A 22027-nucleotide genomic window follows, 5' to 3' on the forward strand; every position below is an offset into this window, starting at 1 on the left:
AGGCAAATCATAATTTTCTCTTTTAAAATTTTCATCAATTACCCGTATAATACACGGGTCTCAAACTAGTATCTTATATTTGAGTTGTAAAGAGTTACAGAAAAAAAATATCATCGTGTTTAGTTTGTCAATCATGCTTCTTATCTCTCTTAAATTGGCACACCTAACAAACCGAAGTGGTTTCTTCTGCTAACTTCCTCCCTCGCAACATATCGTTCAACTATATCTATATCGCCAAATGTCTAGAAGACTATCCCTTTGGACCTACTGTAGGTTAACTTCTCGTGTGTTGCATTCAGGTTGTTCCTCCTATGTCGCACCAACCGGCTCCATTGCATTGGCATCCAAAATATATACTTGCGCAACCAAAACAACATGTAGATCATAACAAATACCATTTGTTAATCGCAATCCATTGAATAGATACACAAATAGAATTCACAAAGCCTTCCTTAAGATGTGCTTACCATACTATTATCAAATATATTGTCATGATTAACAACCATAGGTGTATAATAATTCTACCATGATAAAAAACCATCAAACCATAAACTAATGCCAATTCAAAATCCACATCACAAAACACCAAATTTCATTTCATTCCATTTCATATTTAAACCTAAAAATTACAAAACCCACCCTGAGATAACAACATAAACTATAACCTAATAATACAACCTTCCGTTAGCTAATTATCATTAAGTCAACTCAAAAGTCAATTAGCCTCAACACCCACATCATCCGCCTGCACTTTCCTCGGCCTGCCTCTCGGCCGCCCGGTTTTCGACGACGTCGTTTTCACCCCCGCAGCCTTCACCTTCTTCGCCGCCGGCGGAGCATTTGGATCCTTCTTCGGTCTTCCTCTTCCCCTCTTCACATCAGACCCGGGTTGAACCGGGTCTGAACCACCGGTCTGGACCGGACTCCCCAACACCCCCGGTTCTTTAGCTTTTGGCGGACGCCCACGGCCGCGTTTCGCCGGAGCACTCGATTCCGGCCGATAGTAGCTGTTATCAGACACCACTAGCTCACCGTTGTCCACCAGCTTCTTTAATTGATCGGACAGATCGTCTGGCACAGACCCGTGAGTTGACTCGATGTGGCTTGAGATCAACGATTCGCTTTGTTGTTTGGCATCAATGGCTGCAAATATCATCTGCAAAAGAAAACCCACAAAGATTTTTACTATTTTAACACATTTTGAGATTATTTGAAGGTTTTGGGAGACGGGTTTGTGTTGAAATGAATTAGTAATTAATTACCTGAGAGTATGAGGGTTGTTCGTCGGCCATTGGAGGTAGGGTAGAGCAAGCACAGTGTGTGAATTTGTGGGATCTTTTGAGGCGATTTATGTGAGGAAATTGTTGGATCAGGATGGAGATAGATGGTGGATATTGACGGTGGTGAGTAATAGATCAATGGGTAAGATGTGTTTATGAAAGGAGTCATGCGGATCGGTGACGTGGAATTTGGGATTATATAAGAAATGGTTTTCTTCTAGGAGTGGGTTTTGCCGTTTTGTTTTGTTTTGTTTTTTATTTATTTATTTATTTTTTTTCCTTAGCTTCAAAGTCTAAAAAAAGAAAATAATAAACTAGATAGAATTATTTTTATATTTTGAAAGTAAACACTAGCCACTAGTGTTTATTATATAAACAAGGTCTTATACACGTGCATTGTCGCGTGCGGACGTGCTTGTGTATTTACATATAGTCGATATACGGAATGTAGCTAATTTTAATGGTAAATTGGTACCTGTTTGATTAATCATATACCAAAAATGTGTTGCCTAGTTACACAAAACGCATGTTTTTTTAGTTTCCTTGTTTGAAAAAACTGAAAATGAGAGCGTTTTTATAGATTTTTATGTAAATAAAGAAATAAGATGTTTCATAGTTCATACTTCATCTTAGGAATTAAATTCTAGTTATCGAGTTCAAACACATAAAAGTTTAATAAAATGTTTGCAAAAATAACAGCCTTTATCGGTAAAATAAAAATGGATTTTAACTTGGTATAAATGGTCTAGCACCAAATGGACATAATGGTGAAGAACATGCATATAAAAATAATAAAATTGTAAAGCAAACAATAGAATGATACGGAAAAACACGTGTGGTTAATCATGAAAGTTTGATAATAATATGTGGCTATTATTCAAAGTTGATGAATAGTATATTAGAAGCTGGTTTTTAACATGTATATATAATATCTTGTTGATCATTTAGAAAAACAAATGATTTATAATAAATTGTGAGAAAACCAACAGCATTAATGTAAGACTGTACGGTGCGGTATTCGATATGTATGGCAACGTGCTAGTCAGCTAGTCTGTATTGGCAGGAACATGGCCTCGTTTTAGTTAGTGCTGATCAAATTGTATCTCGAACTATATTTTTCTATTCTGATGGGTTTGAAGCTGTTAATGTAACAGTTGAAATATGAAATTTAATTAAATAAAAATCAAAGGTCTCGAGATGGTTAGTTTTTTAAAAATATCATATTTTAGTTTATTAAACTAATCCTAATAAATAATCGTACGAATTTATATTTTTTCACACTAATATTTCTCGAACTCTTGTACTTACTTTCTAAAATCTAAAAATCGACCAATTGATTCAATCTCTCGTGAAACTATAAAAGCGGTTATAGCCGAAACTCTCGCAAAACTAATAGAAGCTTGATCCCAACTCAACTCACAATTCTAGTAATTTGCACAAAATCAAACCTCAACCAATTTCTCCTAACTTACCATACCAAGCACCATTTTTTACCCAACCACCCCAAGCAATTCTAACAACCGTTTTCGACCAACAATTCTATCGTCAACCCCAACATAATGAAGAATCCCAAGAATCGGAGGAAATATGGTGAGTCCGATGAATAAATCCCCGCCACCACCCCACCCCAAATGCAGAAGCATTGTCCGTCATGACCAATACGAAAAGAGAAGAAACTAACATCATCATCCACCGATTGCTACTAGGATTAGAAAATGTATGTTGTATGTACACCTCCGTCTAAATCATCTCTAAAGCATCATTCCATCATGCTGAAGGAACATATGGAGTAGACAAGTGGATTGCCCTTGGAAAGTCATATGCTCCATAAACATCATCTAGTGGGTTAAATGTGTAGCAATTAGCAAAGTTTCTGATGAGACATGAGAAGATAGAGTTAGAAAAAGATTATTATAAATTTATAACTATGACCCATTTGAGTTGTGTGTAGCCTAGAAAAAAACGTGTTACATGGGCCATAGTTAATATGGCGCTAATTGGCTAGCAACAATTGTTCATTAACGTTCTTGTTGATGAGTTTGAAATTGTAAATAGGATATTACGGATATAGGAATCTTGGTGTGTTATACTTACATGATCATATCGGAACAATTCATACCTATAATCATGACTTGCGTTACTCCTAAGAATGAGCATTTTGTCCCAAATACCTGTACTCGTACCCGCAGTAAATGTACCCGTACCGATTTAGCCTATTCGGTACAAATATTGGTACTAATATTTGTTGAATTTCGGTACAGGTACAATTGGTTCAGGTACGGGTACGTTTGATATTTTGTACATATTTGGAATATATAGGGTTTAATAGGGATTCCTCATATTTAATATATAAAATAAATTATCCAACCATGTTATTATTGAACAGGTACTAAACCTTTCTTCAATATTAAATAATATAACATCCAATGCTCGAATCAACCAACAAATCACTTAAAGACGACGATCGAATTAGGATTCTTCAATACTATCTTATCATTAAATTGGCGACCAAATTGGTACTTGTACTAATTTGGTACTCATCACGTACATGTGCAAGTACCGATACTCGGACTAATTCAGGTTGTTTGTTACTTGTATTGGTACCGGTTTCAAGATCGTCGAAGATTTGGGGTGGGGGGGGACAAAGTGGTACAAAAATGGGTACCATACCGAAATACCCGTACCCGTACTATAACGAAAATTTTAATACGGTTATTAGTACATATTTTTATTGATTTTTGGTATGGGTACAATCGGGTACAGGTACGGGTATGGATACAGGTATCGTCCAAAGCTCATTCCTAGTTACTCCATAACCATGTATAAACTTTTACTCGTTTTTTATCGCTTATGTCTAATGACAATACAAATGGATATGTTACATGGGTGTACAATTAAATCTATACTTTGTACATATTTTATTTAACTTAAAATAATTTTAAAGCATGCGAGATGTATGTATCTTCATGTTGTTTTCACATGTACCATCATTTTACACGTGTTTTTTTTCAACGTGTGTGTGTGTATATATATATGTATATTTGTCCATATACTCTTAGAAGATTCTGAAGAGATTCAAGCCCCACGAGCCCAAGTAAACCACTAGATGACATTAGATCGTATCTGCATGTCTGACCTTAGCACATTAAAGAAACCCGCGGGTGAAACCGGCGAGCAGAAGACCTGTCCCCCACAAATGAGACAAACAATACACAACGATTAGTCCACAACCCAATCACAGCCCAAGATTCTTCAAGGGTGACAACCAGGACAAAGGGGAATCACGATTGCATGTTGAGCCAATAACAAGACGCTAACACTGCACCGTTCACTAACGATTATCCATATCGGGCAACTATCACAGCCAATTAGAGGCCTTGTACATGTTCTCCTATGAGAATAAAAGGTTTGTGTGATAGGACAACCTAGCCAATCTTCTCTCTACCTCTTCGACTTAAAATACCAATTGTTTAAGTATATTTCTCCTTCATACTTTCACTCACATATTTTCATGTAATCAAAATACTGATTCTCACGCCGGAGGGTGTTAAGAGAAGACCCCCCCCCCCCCACCCCAATTCTCTCCTTCTCGTAACGAGGCTCATGGTATTTTGTTTTGCATGTTACGATTGAAATAGAACTTGTGAAGATCATATTAGCCTCTAACCTGGTCTGAGACTTGGTTTAATACTTGGATTAAACCTGTGTTTCTTCTGTTTCATATTGAAAATATCATCACATGAAAATGTAATCTAAGTATGAGAATGTGAAAATAGTCCTTGTTAATTGGGGTGGTCGTTTAGTTGAGGGTCATGACATATACCTAATGGTCGGAGTGTTATGAATACATTGCATTTGCGTCTTATAGATTTGCTGTAATTTTTGTGTACAAATAATTGCTTTAGGCTTTTGAAGTTTTTATACAAAGGTCTTCTTGGGTTCAAAAATTTTAAACTAGGTTATTTTACGGCATTGCTACTTATAACTAGTTAGTGAATGTACCGAACTACGATGGTATTTCTTTACTAGAGATTACCCATACCTATTTTCAAGAAATGATTATCTTTTATAACTGAAACACATGTGTCAATCATAGTAGTTTACAAGATACTAGTATAGGATGTTATGGTATTGGAATCATTCGAGAATCCATATACTCCCTCCGTCCTTTTGAATATGTCATATTTGGAATTTTCAAAGTCTTTATTTATAAACTTTAACCTTAATTATATACTTTTTGTGTTATATAAAACTTGATAAAAATTATACCGATAAAAACATTTTTTAAAACATACTCAAATCATATAACTTTCATCAAGTGTTATCTAACACAAACAAAATTATTTAAGGTCAAAGTTTATAAATAAGACTTTGAAAATTCAAAATAGGACATATTCAAAAGGACGGAGGGAGTAGTATTTTTCTATCTATATACATTCATATATGTATAAACATGTATATCATAATTCATAACATTCAGGTGAAAGACGCCTTTCTTGATAATACGTAAACCATAAAGTAGATATCCCAGTATTATTCACGGAACATGTCCTGGATTAGTAGCTCAATTATAGAGATAACGTCTCTTAGACATCAAAAGTCCTGGGTTTGAGTTCACTCCTACAAACACAGAGATTTACCTTTTTAAAAAATTCAATGTAAAGTATTATAAGCTAGCTAGCATTATATAATGCAAATTATTAATATCAGTACATAAATATAAACTATTAACATTAAATTATTCTCATATTTGATAGCTCTCGGCTAGAAATCAGTTCGTATAATTTCTATTTGTGATCCACACTAGCTCGTATATATTTCGAGCCAAGTTAAGCGTGATTTATTAAAGGGATTACTCTATAGAACACTCTACAGCCCATTTAATAAAAGTCAGCCCAACGAGTAGAAAGTTTACCTTTTTCACTATCAGCCCATAGCGGCGTAACTTTTAATTTTTTCTTGACTTCTACCATTTTCACTACTCTTTGTTATACATTTTGAGAAATACATAATCATAATTAAACTCAGCACAAGCTCGCGTGTGGTAACTTAAACGAACTAAAGCTTGGCTCGAGCTTGTGTGCGGCAGCTTAAACGGCCCAAAGCTTGCTCGAGCTCGGTTGTGCAGTGTGAAACTAATACATTGAAGGCCAAAATAGCTAAAACTTATAAATACATTAGGCTCGAGCTCATGCTTGATAACTAAATGATCTTTATTTGAGGCTCGTGCTCTGCTTAGGCTCGATAAGACTCGGCTTGTTTCAAGCTTTTTATCATAAGATGCAAACTAGCCCGCAAACGCCTTGGCTCATTTGCATTCCTACTCACATTATTATATATGTGTAACACAGTGTGATTTCCATTTTATCTAACAAAATTATGGAAAAAAAATGTGGAGACATAGCTCGTGAAATTTGGGAGAGTGATTTGTGAGACATGTGATCAGTGAACGGTTATATTCCCAAGCAAAATGCTAATTAAAGATAAAGTATGTGTCATTTTAAAATGTTAATTAGACGAATAACTCAATAAAATGGCTTGGATAAGAAGAGGATAGATGCATATTTCCTGAGTGTTAATAAAGGGGAGAAAGGAAAAGAAATGAATAGAAAGTAAATAGTTGATGTGTTTCTTAATTTTTTTTATGAGAGAAAGGTAAAGAAAGATAAGAATAATGTTTCATTAATGGAAAGAAAGGAAAAGAAAGAGGGAGAAATAAAGTAGAAAAATGGATGGAAAACTTTCTTTCCAAAATGGAAAGAATCCAGAAGAAAGGAAAAGAAAAAGAGAAATGAGATGAAATAGAAAAGAAAGGAAAGGAAAACTTTCTTTTTCCTTTCCTTTCTCTCGTTAAGTAAACTCGGGAACACAACGTTAAGTTTTTAATTCACAAATTGACAAAAACAAGAGATTAAGAAATTTAATTTACTTTAAAAGCATAAATGCTCAGAATACATAAAGAGTAAAGTGTCATTTTAGTCCTTGTGGTTTGACAAATAATGCGAATTTAGTCCAAAAAGTTTATTTTTTGCATATGGATCCTCCACGTTTCCCAGTTCTTGTCATTTACATCCAAATCACTAACCCCATTAAATTTTATCGTTAAGTCAGGGCTAGACATGTCTTTTCACTATTTCTTTATTATAATACTTATTTCATGAACTACGGTTTGCGTCCTTGTGGTTGTCCAAATCTGCGGTTTTAGTCCAATAGTTTTAAGTTTGCAATTCTTCCCCGTGGTTTCATTTCACTTGCAATTAAACTCGAATTCCCTAATCTCGTTAAGTTTGTTTGTTAAACCCATCAGTGTGCCCTTCACGTGAGGGGCAATTTTGTTCCTTCTTTTTTCCCTTTTTCCCCAAATACACCCAGTCCCTGACGTGAGGGTGTTGCGAATTAGGGCTGAGGTTTATTTGGAGAGAAAAAAGACAAAATTGATCATCACATGAGGGGCACGCAAAAGGCTTAACGACAAAACTTAACAAGGTTAATAAATTCGGGTTTAATTGCAAGTGAAATGAAATCATAAGGAAGGAAATTGCAAATTTGAAACTACCGGACTAAAACTGCAGATTTTGACAAACTAGAGGGACGAAAACCGCAGTTCACTTAAATAAGTATTATAATAAAGAAAGAGTGAAAAGACATGTCTACCCATGACTTAACGATAAAATTTAACGAGGTTAATGATTTGGATGTAAATGGCAAGAACTGGGAAACGTGGAGGGTCCATATGCAAAAAATAAACTTTTTAACTAAATTAACATTATTTGCCAAACCACAAGGACTAAAATGACACTTTACTCATACATAAATAACAAAAAAAAACATATTAATAAATAATGACAACAAATACTAGATAACACTTTGACTAAAATGCCCCTTGGTTATCAGACCACTTTCAGTTTATTCAAATTAAATTATAAAACAAACACAAACTGATGAAAGAAACAGTTAGACCCTTTGACTTATAAAACTGTCAATTAACTCCCTCCAATCTTTAATAATATAAAAAATCAAGGACACTTTGGTTTGCCTTCTTGAGTCTTCCAGTTATTGTAGCAAGCACACTTCTGTTTGTTGCCATAAACACCTGGTGGCACACACCTACATTTTGCACAACACTTTTGGCAGAAGAACATACATGGCTTCTTGTGTGATGTTGCCGAGCACCGGTATGTGCATCTCGGTTTACACTCTGTAAATTAAACAAGTCCATTGTTAAAATCAAAATTTTCAAATTCAAACTCTTAATTCATCATTATCATCAAGATAATAACGTTGATAATCATTAATTCATAGAGTTTGAACCATTTATCATTTTTTTTACTTTTCTTTTCAATCAGAAAATTGTCTAATTACCAGATTTTGTTTTGACTTTTTTTTGTTTTCACATGTTTTTATTGCTACATTATATGTTTTTGTTTTTTTGTGTACTATAATATATAAATGTTACACAAATTAAATTAAAAACAAAAAATGTTCTTATAAAACAATTAAAAGGACATCTTTGCAATAATCCTTAAGTAAAATAGAACATTTTATAAAAAAATGTTCAAAGATTAGCTCGACGGGAGCCTATGACGCAGCAGATCGTAGCAATATGGATCTGCTGCGTTATGCATAGATTTTTTGTGACAGAATGGCTGCGGCAGCGACCATGTGTCGAGCAATGATTGGTTAGTAATGTATAAAATTCAATGACATTTTATCAACTTGTCGTATCAAAATGACATTTTCATGAATTTCCATAATAATAATTTCCTACAAGTATATATATTCAAATTGAATTGGACTAAGAAGGAAGAGATTGCATGCATACCACTGGCACGAAGCCTGTTCTTCCCCTGTAAAAGCGAAAACAACGAAATCACTTCGATAATCCGATCCAAACAATATAACACTAACAATGTCCTCGGTTTAAATATGAGCAAACCAAACATTTTAAAATTGGTACATGAAGGTTTAACCAACAACTTTACCTGAGCTACATCGGTGAATGCGATCAAAACAATCAACAACACAACCAAAAACAAAGCTGTGGATGATCGTCCTCCTGCCATTATTCAAAATATAACTAATAATAATATTGTGAAGATGAGTTGAAGTGGAGATATGGGTATATATTTATAGGGAGTGAGATATTTTGGTGTTTGTAGATGAGATTTACACACAGTAGATGGTGGTGGTGGCGGTGGCGGTGGCGGTGGCGGACGTTAAGGCGTGAAAAAGGGAGATTGCAACCACCAAAAGAGTTGGTTGTCCAGATCGGGAATACCGATGGGAATTAAATTCGTCGGCTAAAATGCCGCGTTTCATGTACTTTATAGTTACTTATTATTAGGTGTAATTATTAAGTGTGATCCATATCTCATTATAAAAGGAAAGTTACCGAACTAGCCTTTTTTGTCAAGTTTTTCCAGTTTTATCCGAAGACCAAACTAAATTTCAAAAATAGCCTAACTATTCCGTCGAGTTCAATTGAAACCGTTCTTGATTCGACAAACTAATGACCATATCAGGACGCGCCATGAAACATACTATTCCGTCGGATATGACGGTTTACGATTTTGTCTGACGGATTAATGAAACAAACCGACATAATAATAAACAGCTGATCAGCTCATGCTTTCGTCGGATCCGGCTGTTTAATTTGTTCGATGAACTCTAGATTTTTCAATTCGGGAGTTTTTGATTTTGAGTTATATAGTGAAATTAAACATTATGGCTGTGTTCTCCTCGAAAACTAAGTGATTTGCACTTTTGATTTGGTTGATTTTGTGAAGAAATAAGAAGTGTAGAGGTTGGTTTTGGAGATAGATGATAAAGAATTCTGTCAGATCCATTAATACGTTAACACGTTGAGCGATATTAAAAGTCTAAAAATTACGCCCAAATTGATGCAAAAAATAGGTTATTTTGGGGATTTTTTTTTATTTTTTTTTTGTTGTAAATCTAGCCTATTTTTGAAAAAATTGATCAAATAAGGCTATTTTGGGAAATTTCCCCATTATAAAACTATATTACATTTTTGAAACTATAAAATCATACGGTATGTATGTATACGTTGTTTGACCGTCGGTATCGTACTTACGAAGCATAAAGAAATTGATATTGAATCGATACCCAGTACGATACCGATTTGTTCATCTCTTTCTAGAACATCTTGAGCAAGACAAACTAGTTCCTATTGGATGGTTAGAGATCTTTGATTTGTGCCATATGACGCACGAGATTTAACTATTTAAGTCATGTGCCACTTGATGTATTTTTCTACTTGTGACATGTTTTCATTAAACGATTTAATGTTAATAAATAATAATTATTTTTCTACTTGCGTTGGTCTAATGAAACTCTTTTCATGATTTTTTTTACATCTTTGACAAGTGTGAAATTATGGTTTTCTTCTGATCAAACATTAGTTTCGCCCTAACAACTTATTGTTAAATGACAATTTTATAGTTTGGTTAAATATATTTTGGTATTTAGTATATCAATGTCAACTTTATTAGTTTAAATTAAATTAAACAATTTGTGGATGATATATGGCAGTATGGCACATGAGAATATGAGGGCATGACGGCGGCAATTCGCGAAGCAAGTTAACGGCACATGTGAGACCGTGCGTTGCAATTAGCATGTACTTTTTCTTCATGGTGCCGTGTAATTAACGGCTGAATTCTTAATAATGCAATTTGTTGTGTGTGTGTGTGTTAGAAAGGAAAATTGCAACAAATATATAAAATAATTGAAAATTATAATTTTTTAGTTTTATACAGAAATGAATTTATGAATAAAAGTTATATATAAAAATGTTGTTCAGATCAACATATATAGTAACGAATGGCTTTAACAGAGGACCATTGTGGGCTGGGGTGGGGTGGGGTGGGGTGGGGGAGGCTTTTTATAACTTTACATTAGTCGACTCGTATCCTCCTTCCGATCAAAAGTCCTAAATTATTAGTTTGAAATTCGGAAAAAAAAAATATAACGACGTTAAGTCATTTTTAACGATTAACGAGGGGCCATTGGGGCCAGCTTTTAAAAATTTGGAACCACCAATGACCATAAAATAAATAGGAATTATTATCGCATATCACCAATCATTAGAGTATTAAAATCCAATAAACCTCGTTATTATTCTTCTGAACAAATGATTTAGGCCTTAAAATAATAATAAGGCAACGAACAGGGCCAGTGATGGGCTTGTGTGGGCTGCTTAACCCATAATACTCTAAAATGGTTTGGTCCACTATACAGGATTACAGGGAATGATTTTGTTTGAGCCTGATCTAAGTCTCTAACACCTAACTTTAAGCCCAGTAGAAGCCTACAGATTGGCCTGCAAATGGTTGTTTCATTTTTACTTACTTGCAATAATTTCATAGTTTGTGTGTACGTGTGAATTATTCAGGGGCTTTTATTGTTTTGTCACCTAACATAGAATTGTCAACAGTAAAAGGAGTAGGTTGTTTATTCCTCATAGACACATATTGGTCTCTTTATTTCTATGGGATCCTTTGAACGGTTATTTGGATTATTGATGCGTATTAGCCCGGCGATCATCTCCATTTCACTCTCAAGAGAAAAATAACCCCTAGCCAAACCTGTAATCCCCTTATTTTGTTATATAGGAGATTTATACCCAAGACCTTTAATTTTATTTTTCTCGCTTGGGTGTTGCACAATAAGTTATAAGCCAGAAGGAAACACAAAATATATGAAAAATATAATTCTTAAAAGAAGAGAAACAGAAACTTGGTCGGATATCCTAGTTTAAAGAGTACAAAAGATCTACCAACTAGATTCGAGCCAATGGATAGCACTTTGACTAAAACACCCCTTGCTTATCCTTAACAGAAAACAAGTCAAACCCTTCTACTTTAAAGAAATGTCATAAAACCCCCTCCAAACTTTAATATGCAAAACTCAAGGACACTTTGGCTTCCCTTCTTGAGTCTTCCAGTTATTGTAGCAAGCACACGACTTCTTGTTGCCGTACACACCAACCGGCACGCACAGGCATTTTGCACAACACTTTTGGCAGAAGAACATGCACGGCTTCTTGTGCGATGTCGCCGAGCACCGGTACGTGCATCTAGGCTTACAATCTGAACACCGTAAACAATAATAATGCCAATGTGCATTAGTATCTATACTTTATAATTTATAATAAAAAACTACAAGTTTTGTCACTTGTTACTTATAAATTAAACATCACCCTTTTTAACAAATTTATTTATAATAGTTACTATTCTTAAAATTTATGTTTCAAAATTTGTTAATTAATTTTTTTTTCAAACATTTGATATTTATAATTATCTTTACTTTAAAATTGTTTAAAGGACTATTGTACAACGAATGTGTTAATAGTGTGTAACGGATTTATTGTTTCTTTATACTGATTATTTATTAAATATTGTATATTCAAGAACTACACGGGCAAGACACGACCTCAAACTAGTACATTGTAAAAGCTCATGGCATGTTGAAAAAAGCTCGTCCAAAATTTGCTCACAAGCCGAACCAAGCTCGAGCATGTATAAAATAAATTTATTTTCTCTATAAATATTTAAAAATATAAAATTAACTTTTGTACATATATCGGCCATGTGTAGAAATATAAAACTAATTTTTTACATATGGATATGTAAAACTATAAAGTAAGTTATTTTATATATCAATGCGTAAAACTTTAAAATTAATACAAAAGAGAGTATTAAAAAACTGACTATTTCAACTTGTTAAGATTGATTAATAAGCTGACTCATTATCACCAATTTATATGGGAGATATAAGGGATGACCCTGGCTTTCCAGGGTTCAAGTCCTGATCTCACCCGGTTTTACCGGCTCATCGTTGTCGTGCCATTTAGCGGGCGTGGGGGTCGGGTTTTATCCGGTGAATCCCTCAATTGATGGATCGCTATGGGCTCCGTCCGTCCGGACTAGTGGCCGGCTCGGGCTACCTTTAGCCAATGGGAGCCGCGGACAGAGTACCGGCGTTACTTAGTTGGTCGTTCAAAAAAAAAATAATAAGCTGGCTCATTAAAGATCATTTAGAACCCTAGTAACGTACAACTAAATGTACAATAAATAAATGAACTTCCGGTGAGTGATATCATACCTCGGGGACGAAGCTTGTTGTACCCCTAAATGTACAAGAAGAAATAATATAAATATAAATATAAGAATATTCAAAAGCGTCGGCTAGTAATGTAGATTAATAAAAACTAAAGGTATAAAATTAATCTGTACCTGTGCAATGTCGGCAAATGCGAGCATGAGAAGAAGTAAAGATAGAACAAGAACCAGAGATGTGTGTGAACGTATGACTCCTGCCATTGTTTTTGTTTTTCTCTCTAGGACTGAATTAATATTGAGATCTATTGATGGGATAAGAGAGAACTTATGGGATGTGATGAAGGGTGAATATGTTATTTATAGCGAATATAGGATGTGTGTTTCATGAAAAATGATGAATCGGATGTCACGTTTCTGCACAGTAGTGAGTACTGTTTTTGTGTTTGTGTGTGTGAGAGAGAGGAGCGGTGATGAAGGCGTGAAAAGGGGGAATGGATTACCTAAATTTAGTAAAGTTGTGAAAATACTAAGGGGTGTTTGTTTGGCCTCTTAATGAGATTATTCAGATATCAATATCTGAATCGGTCAGATTAAATGTGTTTGGCTTGTTCAAGAGTTACATCTGAATGATTTTTATAACCTCTTATTCGCTCAGACACAAAATAAGTCTGAATGAGAGAGAAAGAGGACCAAAGTACCCTAACCTAATTCTTCCCTCCCACCCATCATCATCTACACATCGCTCCTGCTACCAGCCCTTTGAAGCAAGAAACCCACCCTTCGAATGCATCTGCTACATCGATCTCATGTCACTCGAGGTAAATTTTTTTCTCCAATAGCAATTTGCGAATGTTATTTCTGAAATTGATGAATCGTTTGGTTCGTTCTTTGTTCTCCCATCTTCTAAAGCATATGATTGGTCATAACTATTAGAGATTAGGGCTTATTCTGTGTTTTTTATCAAGTTTTTGAAATTAGGGCTTACATGTTTAATGTTCTTGAACTTGTTGAATTCTTGCACTTACATACTTACAGTTCTTTAATCTTGATGAATTCTTGCATAAGCCCATTTTAGTGGTTGAATATTGTTCCAAAACTATGTTTTTTCTAACTATTCTTTACATAATCAAGCTATTTGATTGTTACTTTTGGATGGGTGAAGAAACACTAACCTGACCCCGGGCAGATTACGGATAACCTGGGGGTTAGATAGATGTTTCCCACAAGGGGTTAGACCCTGAGAAGATGGTTCTTCTGATAACCTGCAAAACAGACACCGTGAGCTCGTCACTGAGAAGGGGGGGGGGGGTCCTCCTTGTGACCACCCTCCGGCGTGAGAATCAGACTAGATTGCTCTTTAAATATAAATGTATATTAAGAGATTGCTAGAGCAGATATCAGGTATAATATGTAATACGAGATAGTATATGATGATAATATGATAATGTAATAATGTGTTGAGATGATCATACCATTTGGGGTATTTATAGCCGAAGGTAGGTTTCCAAGGAGGTATGGCCGGCTGCAACAGTGTTCCTGTTCATCAACAGTAGCCTACGCACGTGCCCTGCTGGTAGTTGGTGGGTAGGCAGCGGCTGATAGTGACCAGGCCTGCTGTATACTATTCCCTTTCCACCAACTGCCGGCTACGCACGTGGTATGACAGTAGTTGGTGAGTAGGCAGCGGCTAATAGTGATACAGTACAGGAGCATGCTGCTCGCCATACTGTATCAGTGAGCTGTCGTATCTCTGATCAGATCTTTCGCCCATACCTCGTCAGGTACAGTAAAAGATCCTTCAGTATACAGACTGGCTTATTTGGGCGGGAGTATTCCCCCTCCCGCCTCTGTGCGGGATTGCTCCCGGCTTTGCTCATTCCTTCAGGTGACACTGATCGAGAGCTAAGTGCCTTGTGCGTGTAGCCATGCTGCGCGGGTGGCCTTCCCTAATGGCTTGTATCCGAGGCTGCGGGGACAGGCGGAGTCCTTCACCATTGGGAGGCATTTCCTGCGGGACCAGCTTGCGTACTGCGCGTAAGGACGTCACGTCTCTGAGCATGGTTGGTCCTGCGGATCCAGTTGGTCTCTGCGCAGACGTCCCTGTTTAAGGTGAGTCTTGCGGGTCCAACTGGGCTCTGCTGGGACCTACCTCTTCAAGTCCCCCCAGTCCAATGTTCTTCTCATGCGTGTTTAATAAAGTGAGGTGAACTTTTGGACTTAAGCAAAGGGTTTTGAAAAGGGTTTTGTAAGGTTTTCCATGGGGATTCTTTCCGCGGAAGTCCTTGTCACTTGCAGAAATGCCCGAGTTTCCTGCTTGGTCTTTGGGTATGATGCGGGTAGGTCTGTAACCTCCTCGCAAGTCAGGAGCATTGAGTCCCAGTTGTATGTATTTTCCATGAGGTTTTGGTAGTTTTGAACATAGTGATCAATTATGTTAAAACCACCAATTCCATTCTGGAGCTTCAAACAACGTAGTTCTCGACGTTCCTGCTATGCGGGGATGTTATTTCCGTTTCCGCAAGCATTGCCCAGAAGATCCTTCCTGGTTTCAATTCCCAGCGGAGCGCTAGGTATGTGAAGGGTTTTGCCTTAACACTGTACCAGCGCTCGTCTTACGGTTACTTTACTTCCAAGGTATTCCTGGCGTCAATTCCCTGCGGGTGCTAGGTATGTGAAGGGTTTTGCCTTAACACTGTACCCGCAGCCGTCTTATAGTTACTTGGTTGCCGAGGTACTTGGCTTCAATTCCCTGCGGGTGCTAGGTATGTGAAGGGTTTTGCCTTAACACTGTACCCGCATCCGTCTTTCGGTTACTTGTTCACCAAGGTTTACTTGGCGTCAATTCCCTGCGGGTGCTAGGTATGTGAAGGGTTTTGCCTTTACACTGTACCCGCATCCGTCTTACGGTTACTTATTTGCCAAGGTTCTTGACTTCAATTCCCTGCGGGTGCTAGGTATGTGAAGGGTTTTGCCTTTACACTGTACCCGCATCCGTCTTACGGTTACTTGTTTGCCAAGAGGTAAGGGGTATTTTCCCGCTTACTTTTTAATATTTTCGAATTTTGAATTTTGAAATTCGAAGAGTTGGTGAAAAGATAAGAACAGTCCAAACCTCTGAAACGTCGTGCGACGGTTTCTTCTGACTGTCAGGACGTGCAGGAAGTTATGATGACGTGACAGAACATGGTCATTCCAGTCGCTTTTTCTGGCGCGTGGGCACGATTTTTCAGGCGCGTGGCCGCGAAATTACTGGCGCGCGTCCTGTCAACAGCTGTTGCCAGCTTGCTTTTTGCCACGTGTCATAGTTTCATTGCACCTTCGATTTCTCTCTCCTCCGCATTAAATTCACCGCATTAATTGCGATTACTATATAAAGGGGGAGAGGGTTATTTGTAATCCATACTTTTCACTCTTCTCTTCATCTTTAAGGCGATTTCCGGCGAATACTCATTTATTCAATCGAGCATTCTCTCGAAATCGTTCTCTTCTTCCTCTACAAGATGTCTTCTCGTGATGCTGAAGCTATAGCTGACGACAGGGGTACTGCTGGCGAGTGCCAGTGTGCTCTGCCCGGCGATCAGTACCGGTATGTTGTCAGGAAGTTCATGCTCGATCATCTCGAGCCTGAGTTTCCTGAATCCCACCAGACCGTGTACGATGCCCCCAGAGGCAATATCGGGGTTTATGCTGCATTTTTTGTCTATGGGAATCTTAGATTCCCATTGACAAAATTTGTTTACCGTGTCCTTGAGAGGCACGGTGTTCATTTGACCGAGCTGCACCCCATGGCGATCGCCAAGATTCGCCATTTTGAGTGGGTGTGCCGGATTTTGGGCATCGAGCCCCATGTGGACCGCCTGATGACCTTCTATACCTGGAGGTGCATCCAGGGGTGGTACACCCTGACGACCCGTATTAAGGGTCTGAAGATTTGCGACACCGAGCGCAGTCTTCGTGCGTGGAAGCAGGAATTCTTCTACATTTCTGCCCGCGCCATCCCCCTTGCCATGAAGTTTAAAAATGGCCAAGCGATACCGAGCCTTTACGCCCCCAATTACCAGGAGGCGGAATGGTTTTCGAAGATATCCCGGGTCCAATCTCCGGTTTACCGGTTTGCGGAGTCCGGGATGGTCATGTTAGGGATGAGCCGGGTGTGGAAGAATGCGTCTCAGGTTCCCATCCTTCTCGAATATGGTTTGAACTCTATTCCCTATGGTATGTCTTGTCTTTCTTTTTGATACAAGTTTGTCTTCTAACTGTTTCTTTTCTTTCAGAGGGAAATGATTTGGAGTCGCTTCTGTACCCGCGGGAAACCGACGGTCCCGCGCGGATGGGTACTCGTGCTCTGGACGAGGGCGAGTTGCCCATCCTGGAGCAAACGGCGGATCGGTTTGTGGAGGTCTATCCGCTGGGCCACGAGATCCTGAGCCACCGGCGGCCAGGTAAGGCGATATTCTTTCCTCAATCCCTCAATGCTGTACCCGCTGCTGGAATTAACGACCTGTCTTCTGAGGAATCCTCAGATGCTCCTCCGTTGGTGCGGAAGAAGAGGGTTGCCGGCGGGAAAGGGAAGGAGAAGGCCTCCACAGCTGATCCGGTGATTCTATCTGACTCCGAGTCAGATAATGAAGAGGTGGCGGGGAACCCCGGTGGTGAGGAGACCACTGCTCCGGAGGCTACGACTGTTACCTCCGGAGATCCAGCGACGACGACGGTGATCGGTACCAAGAGGCCGGCTCCATCGGGTTCCTCCCCGCCCGTCCGTACGTTCAGGGTCAAGAAAACCCGTAAGTACAATCATAGTTTCTTTCTTTGTAGATTTATCACTATAAATTTATCTAACACTTTCTTCTTTGTGCAGGCGTGGATGTTGACGCATTCCGGGGTGAAGCGCAATGGAGTACCCTTCCGCCAATGACGGTAGGCTTGGTCAGCCTACCTGAGGCGTCGACCCAGGTGACCGCGCCTGCTTCCGCTGGTTCAGTTGCTCCTGAGCAGACTGTTCCAGCTGAGATGACGTCACCGCCGGCCGTGAGTGCGATTTTTACAGCATCCTTCACAGAGCCGGCGGTTACTGCTGCTGCTGACTACGAGGCGGCGACCACGGCGGCGACCACAACGGCGACCACGGCGGCTGTCACCATGCCCGCGCCACCGGCACCGATGGCAGGACCATCAGGTACGCGCAGGGCTTCCCGCCGATCTTTGCCACCTTCCCGTCTGCCTGACCTGTTGGATGGATTTCCTTTAGGTTCAGGTGATGGGTTTGGCGGCTATCGGCCTGTCATTGACCCTACAGGTGCGTGGGGTTCCTTTCTTTTTCCCTTGTTTTTTATCATCTTTTCCTTACTGCCTTTGTTTCTTTTGCAGTGTCGGATTCCAATGAAGTGTATGTTCCGCGATGGAACATACGCCGAGGAACAACCCTTCGTACCCCTGTGGAGTGCGTGGACTGGGCTCGCCACGCTGCTCCTCATGGTGCGTTGGGGGAAGCCATGGCTAGCTACCAGGAGGGTAGGCTAACCAATGAGCTTCGGGTTCTCCAAGCCCGGATGCAGCCGCGCGTCGAGCTGCTTTGTCGTGAAAACGACAAGTTGAAAGCAGCTCGCGCCAAGGACGTATCTGAGGCGCGTGCTCTTCGGGAGGAGAACCAACAGCTGGCGGCAGCTGCCGCCGACAAGGAGAAGGCCTTCAAGGCCCTCGAGGTTGAAGTTCAGGCGCTACTCGAGGCCCGCTCCAAGGCTGCCCAAGCTGTGAATGAACAGCTTCGGCTGGCCAGGGAGACTGCGCGAAACGCAACCGAGAGGGCTGCCAAGGCTGAAGCCGTTGCTGAGCCTTTGCGTGTGGAGAATGAGGAGCTCAAGGCCAAATTAGAGGCTCTCCAACGCGCTCATGATGCCTTGGCAATGGAAGATGCCAAGAAACTCCAGGAAATCCTGGACCAGAGGGGGGTGCTTGACCACACCGAGCGGAAGCTTAAGGGCGTCGAAGAGGCTGCCGCAAAGGAAGTTTTACTTGCCAACCTTAACAAGAGCGAAGCCGAACGCGCCCATAACGAAGCTCAAGCTGCCCTCCAATGGCTTCTTCGAGAAGCGTTGCCTCAGGTATGTTTAGTTTTATCTTCACGCTTTTCTTTTGTAAGAAAAGGTTCTAATACTTGTGTTTTCTTTGTAGGTTGTGCGTCGGGTCTTTTCAGAGACCTCTTACGATGATGCTATGACCGCAGCCCTCAACGCTTCTCATGAGGATGGGGAAAAGGCCGGCTTCCTGCTTGGTCTATGGTTTGTTGAGAAAGGCGTCCCGCCTTCCAACTTCCCTTTGTTCGATGTGGATACCGAAGCCATTTATGACCAAGCATTGAACCAATACGCCGCCTTCCCGCATCCAGTGGTGGAAAAGGTGGACGAAGTAGCTGCTGCTGATGATGGGTTAGCTGTCCTCAAAGCGTTCCTCGAACCACCCCGTTCTTCTGACGGAGCGGGTCCAAGTGGAAGCGGCCCTGAAGCTTGATCCTGAAGATCCCTTCCCATTGCTAAGATGACTTGTATAGTTTTATTCTTTTAGGCGGGTAGTTACCCGGCCATTCTTGTAATAGTTAATTTGTGAAATATAAATCATTTTGCGTATAAGATTGTTATTTCCTTCTTTGGGTTCCTTGCTTTATAAACTTATGACTTGCATACTTAGTTTAAATTAGCAATTTTCCAAGTGTTTAGAATAAGAACCTTTGAACGTGGTTGATAATGGGTTAAAGTTTCGCTTCCTCCTTCGTGATTGTGCGGGTAGAACCGTCACTTGCACTTGGTAGGATGGCTAAACTTTAACCTTCATCTGACCTGCGTGTAGGTTTTCCTTTTCGAAATTTCTAAGGCATTAAGATAAGTTAACCTTTGAACGTAGTTGATAATGGATTAAAGTTTTCGCTTCCTCTTTCGTGATTGTGCGGGTAAAACCGTCACTTGCACTTAGTAGGATGGCAAAACTTTACCCTTATCTGACCTGCGTGTAGGTTTTCCTTTTCGAAATTTCTAAGGCATTAAGATAAGTTAACCTTTGAACGTGGTTGATAATGGATTAGAGTTTTCGCTTCCTCTTTCGTGATTGTGCGGGTAAAACCGTCACTTGCACTTAGTAGGATGGCAAAACTTTACCCTTATCTGACCTGCGTGAAGGTTTGTCACGTTATTGGGTTCGTGCGGGTAGGACCGCCTTCCCATGCAATGACTTCACGTAATTATGCGGTGAAAACCGGCATATTAGTGTTCAGAAAAGTATAAATGTAAAATCATCAGCTTCGATGTTCTTAAAGAGAATCATTTCCATTAGAAGTGGCTCTTGGCCTTTTCTTTACAAATTGGAATTGATTTACATGCAAACTGTGTAAATGAGCTCCCTTCCATGTTGTTGGGATGGGAGTGCCATCGAGCCGATACGCACCTGGTTCGGGATCTCGTTCTTTACGCAGCATGTAGTCTCGATATTGAAGCTGGAATTGATTCGTGTTTTCCCCAGCTGGGGTTCTACACGCACCTGCCTGCTCAGCCTTTATTGCGCCACGAGGTGCGCGAGCGTCCCATCTCTGACAAATGCTTCGACCATGTCTTTTACGTCTGTGCATTCTTCAGTGTTGTGGCCTTTAGTCTTGTGAAAGTCACAGTATTTGCTCCGATCAGCATCGTGACGATGTCGGATTATTGGAGGCTTTGGCCACGGGAGCTGTTCAGTGGCGAATATCTCAGTGACGCTTTTGCTGAGTAGCGTCCATCTGGAGTTCCGGTGCGGCTGTGCATTATCCCTTCCGCCCAATCGATGTTGCAAGCCGGATGAGGTGTCAAAGTTTACCCTTGACTGCCAAATGCCTTGCTTCCGTTTTTTATTTAGTCGGGCGGAGAGGACGTTGTCTTCTCTCGTCTTCTGAGTGTGTAGAGGTTTGTGCTCTGTGGGAGATCTCTACCCAGTTGCTTCTCCGTTTCCGCATAGCGTTTTGCTGCTGTCATGATGGCATCCCATGTGGATGGCATGCCATCTTTACCCGTTAGGGTGCGGATGAGCTCTGGGTCATGCGCGCCCTGGATGAAGGCAGCGCGAACAAGATCTTCGCTGATATTGCCCAAACTTAGCTTCTTTGAGTTGAAGCGAGAGATGAAGTTTGGCAGAGATTCATCTTCTTCTCGTATGCATTTGAGGATTGTCCATTGCTCCTCGGTATACTTCCGTTGCTGGCTGAAGTGTTGGCTAAACTTCTGCTGGAAGTCTGCCCAGTCGTAGATGTGGTTGACCGGTAGACGATCAAACCAAGCTCTAGCAGCCCCAACAAGCGTCATTTGGAACATGTAGCACCACGTGGGTTCCGTCCAATTGCTGACGGTTGCCCCCGCTATGAACCTGTTCAAATGATCGTCTGGATCAGATATACCGTCATACGTGCCTATGTTAGGCATCTGTTTGGCACTCCTTGGGGCAATTGCTTCCGCAATGTCCCGTGCAAATTTGGACGTTCCCGCATTTGCTACGTTTGGTCTGAACGTTTTGGAGAAGTCTCGTGGACTTCCACCTGTGCTTTTTGGTTTGAAGGCTTGTCCAAAATGCCTTTTCGGTTGGGATTCCATTTCCTTACGCTTCCCTTTTGCCTTATGGCGAGGGTTCGCGTCGGAGTCGGATTCC

The 22027-nt window shown here is 39.9% G+C and overlaps 3 protein-coding genes across 3 annotated transcripts; all 3 read right to left on the reverse strand.

Annotated features, from left to right (window-relative positions):
• Positions 1–530: 530 nt before the first annotated feature.
• On the reverse strand, positions 531–1528 carry LOC143577015 (HMG-Y-related protein A-like). Its single transcript, XM_077060969.1, has 2 exons — positions 1263–1528; positions 531–1156 (listed from the first exon to the last, which is right to left on the reverse strand). Exons 1-2 carry the CDS (start codon positions 1290–1292, stop codon positions 716–718), a joined length of 471 nt encoding a protein of 156 aa, XP_076917084.1. The 5' UTR covers positions 1293–1528; the 3' UTR covers positions 531–715.
• Positions 1529–8121: 6593 nt separating this feature from the next.
• On the reverse strand, positions 8122–9356 carry LOC143577017 (protein RSI-1-like). Its single transcript, XM_077060970.1, has 3 exons — positions 9263–9356; positions 9103–9127; positions 8122–8478 (listed from the first exon to the last, which is right to left on the reverse strand). The coding sequence occupies exons 1-3, from the start codon at positions 9341–9343 to the stop codon at positions 8297–8299; spliced, it is 288 nt and encodes a 95-aa protein (XP_076917085.1). The 5' UTR covers positions 9344–9356; the 3' UTR covers positions 8122–8296.
• A 2617-nt stretch (positions 9357–11973) lies between these two features.
• On the reverse strand, positions 11974–13819 carry LOC143577018 (protein RSI-1-like). The gene is made up of 3 exons (XM_077060971.1): positions 13538–13819; positions 13407–13431; positions 11974–12391 (listed from the first exon to the last, which is right to left on the reverse strand). The coding sequence occupies exons 1-3, from the start codon at positions 13622–13624 to the stop codon at positions 12210–12212; spliced, it is 294 nt and encodes a 97-aa protein (XP_076917086.1). The 5' UTR covers positions 13625–13819; the 3' UTR covers positions 11974–12209.
• Between the last annotated feature and the right edge of the window lie 8208 nt (positions 13820–22027).

The sequence above is a fragment of the Bidens hawaiensis genome, unplaced genomic scaffold, assembly GCF_021521415.1.
Source record: "Bidens hawaiensis isolate Kalapana, Puna unplaced genomic scaffold, B.hawaiensis_p1.1 tig00028455_1, whole genome shotgun sequence".
Taxonomy (NCBI): Eukaryota; Viridiplantae; Streptophyta; class Magnoliopsida; order Asterales; family Asteraceae; genus Bidens; species Bidens hawaiensis.

What these genes read in the sequence shown, in the direction of transcription:
- LOC143577015 (XM_077060969.1), bottom strand. Translation starts at nt 1,292, where the DNA reads ATGGCCGACGAACAACCCTCATACTCTCAG. An exon ending in AACAACCCTCATACTCTCAG is followed by an intron (nt 1,157 to 1,262) that starts GTAATTAATTAC and finishes TTTCTTTTGCAG; the next exon opens with ATGATATTTGCAGCCATTGA.
- LOC143577017 (XM_077060970.1), bottom strand. Translation starts at nt 9,343, where the DNA reads ATGGCAGGAGGACGATCATCCACAGCTTTGTTTTTGGTTGTGTTGTTG. An exon ending in CATTCACCGATGTAGCTCAG is followed by an intron (nt 9,128 to 9,262) that starts GTAAAGTTGTTG and finishes TCGCTTTTACAG; the next exon opens with GGGAAGAACAGGCTTCGTGC. An exon ending in GAACAGGCTTCGTGCCAGTG is followed by an intron (nt 8,479 to 9,102) that starts GTATGCATGCAA and finishes TTTAATTTACAG; the next exon opens with AGTGTAAACCGAGATGCACA.
- LOC143577018 (XM_077060971.1), bottom strand. Translation starts at nt 13,624, where the DNA reads ATGGCAGGAGTCATACGTTCACACACATCTCTGGTTCTTGTTCTATCT. An exon ending in CATTTGCCGACATTGCACAG is followed by an intron (nt 13,432 to 13,537) that starts GTACAGATTAAT and finishes TTGTACATTTAG; the next exon opens with GGGTACAACAAGCTTCGTCC. An exon ending in CAACAAGCTTCGTCCCCGAG is followed by an intron (nt 12,392 to 13,406) that starts GTATGATATCAC and finishes TACGGTGTTCAG; the next exon opens with ATTGTAAGCCTAGATGCACG.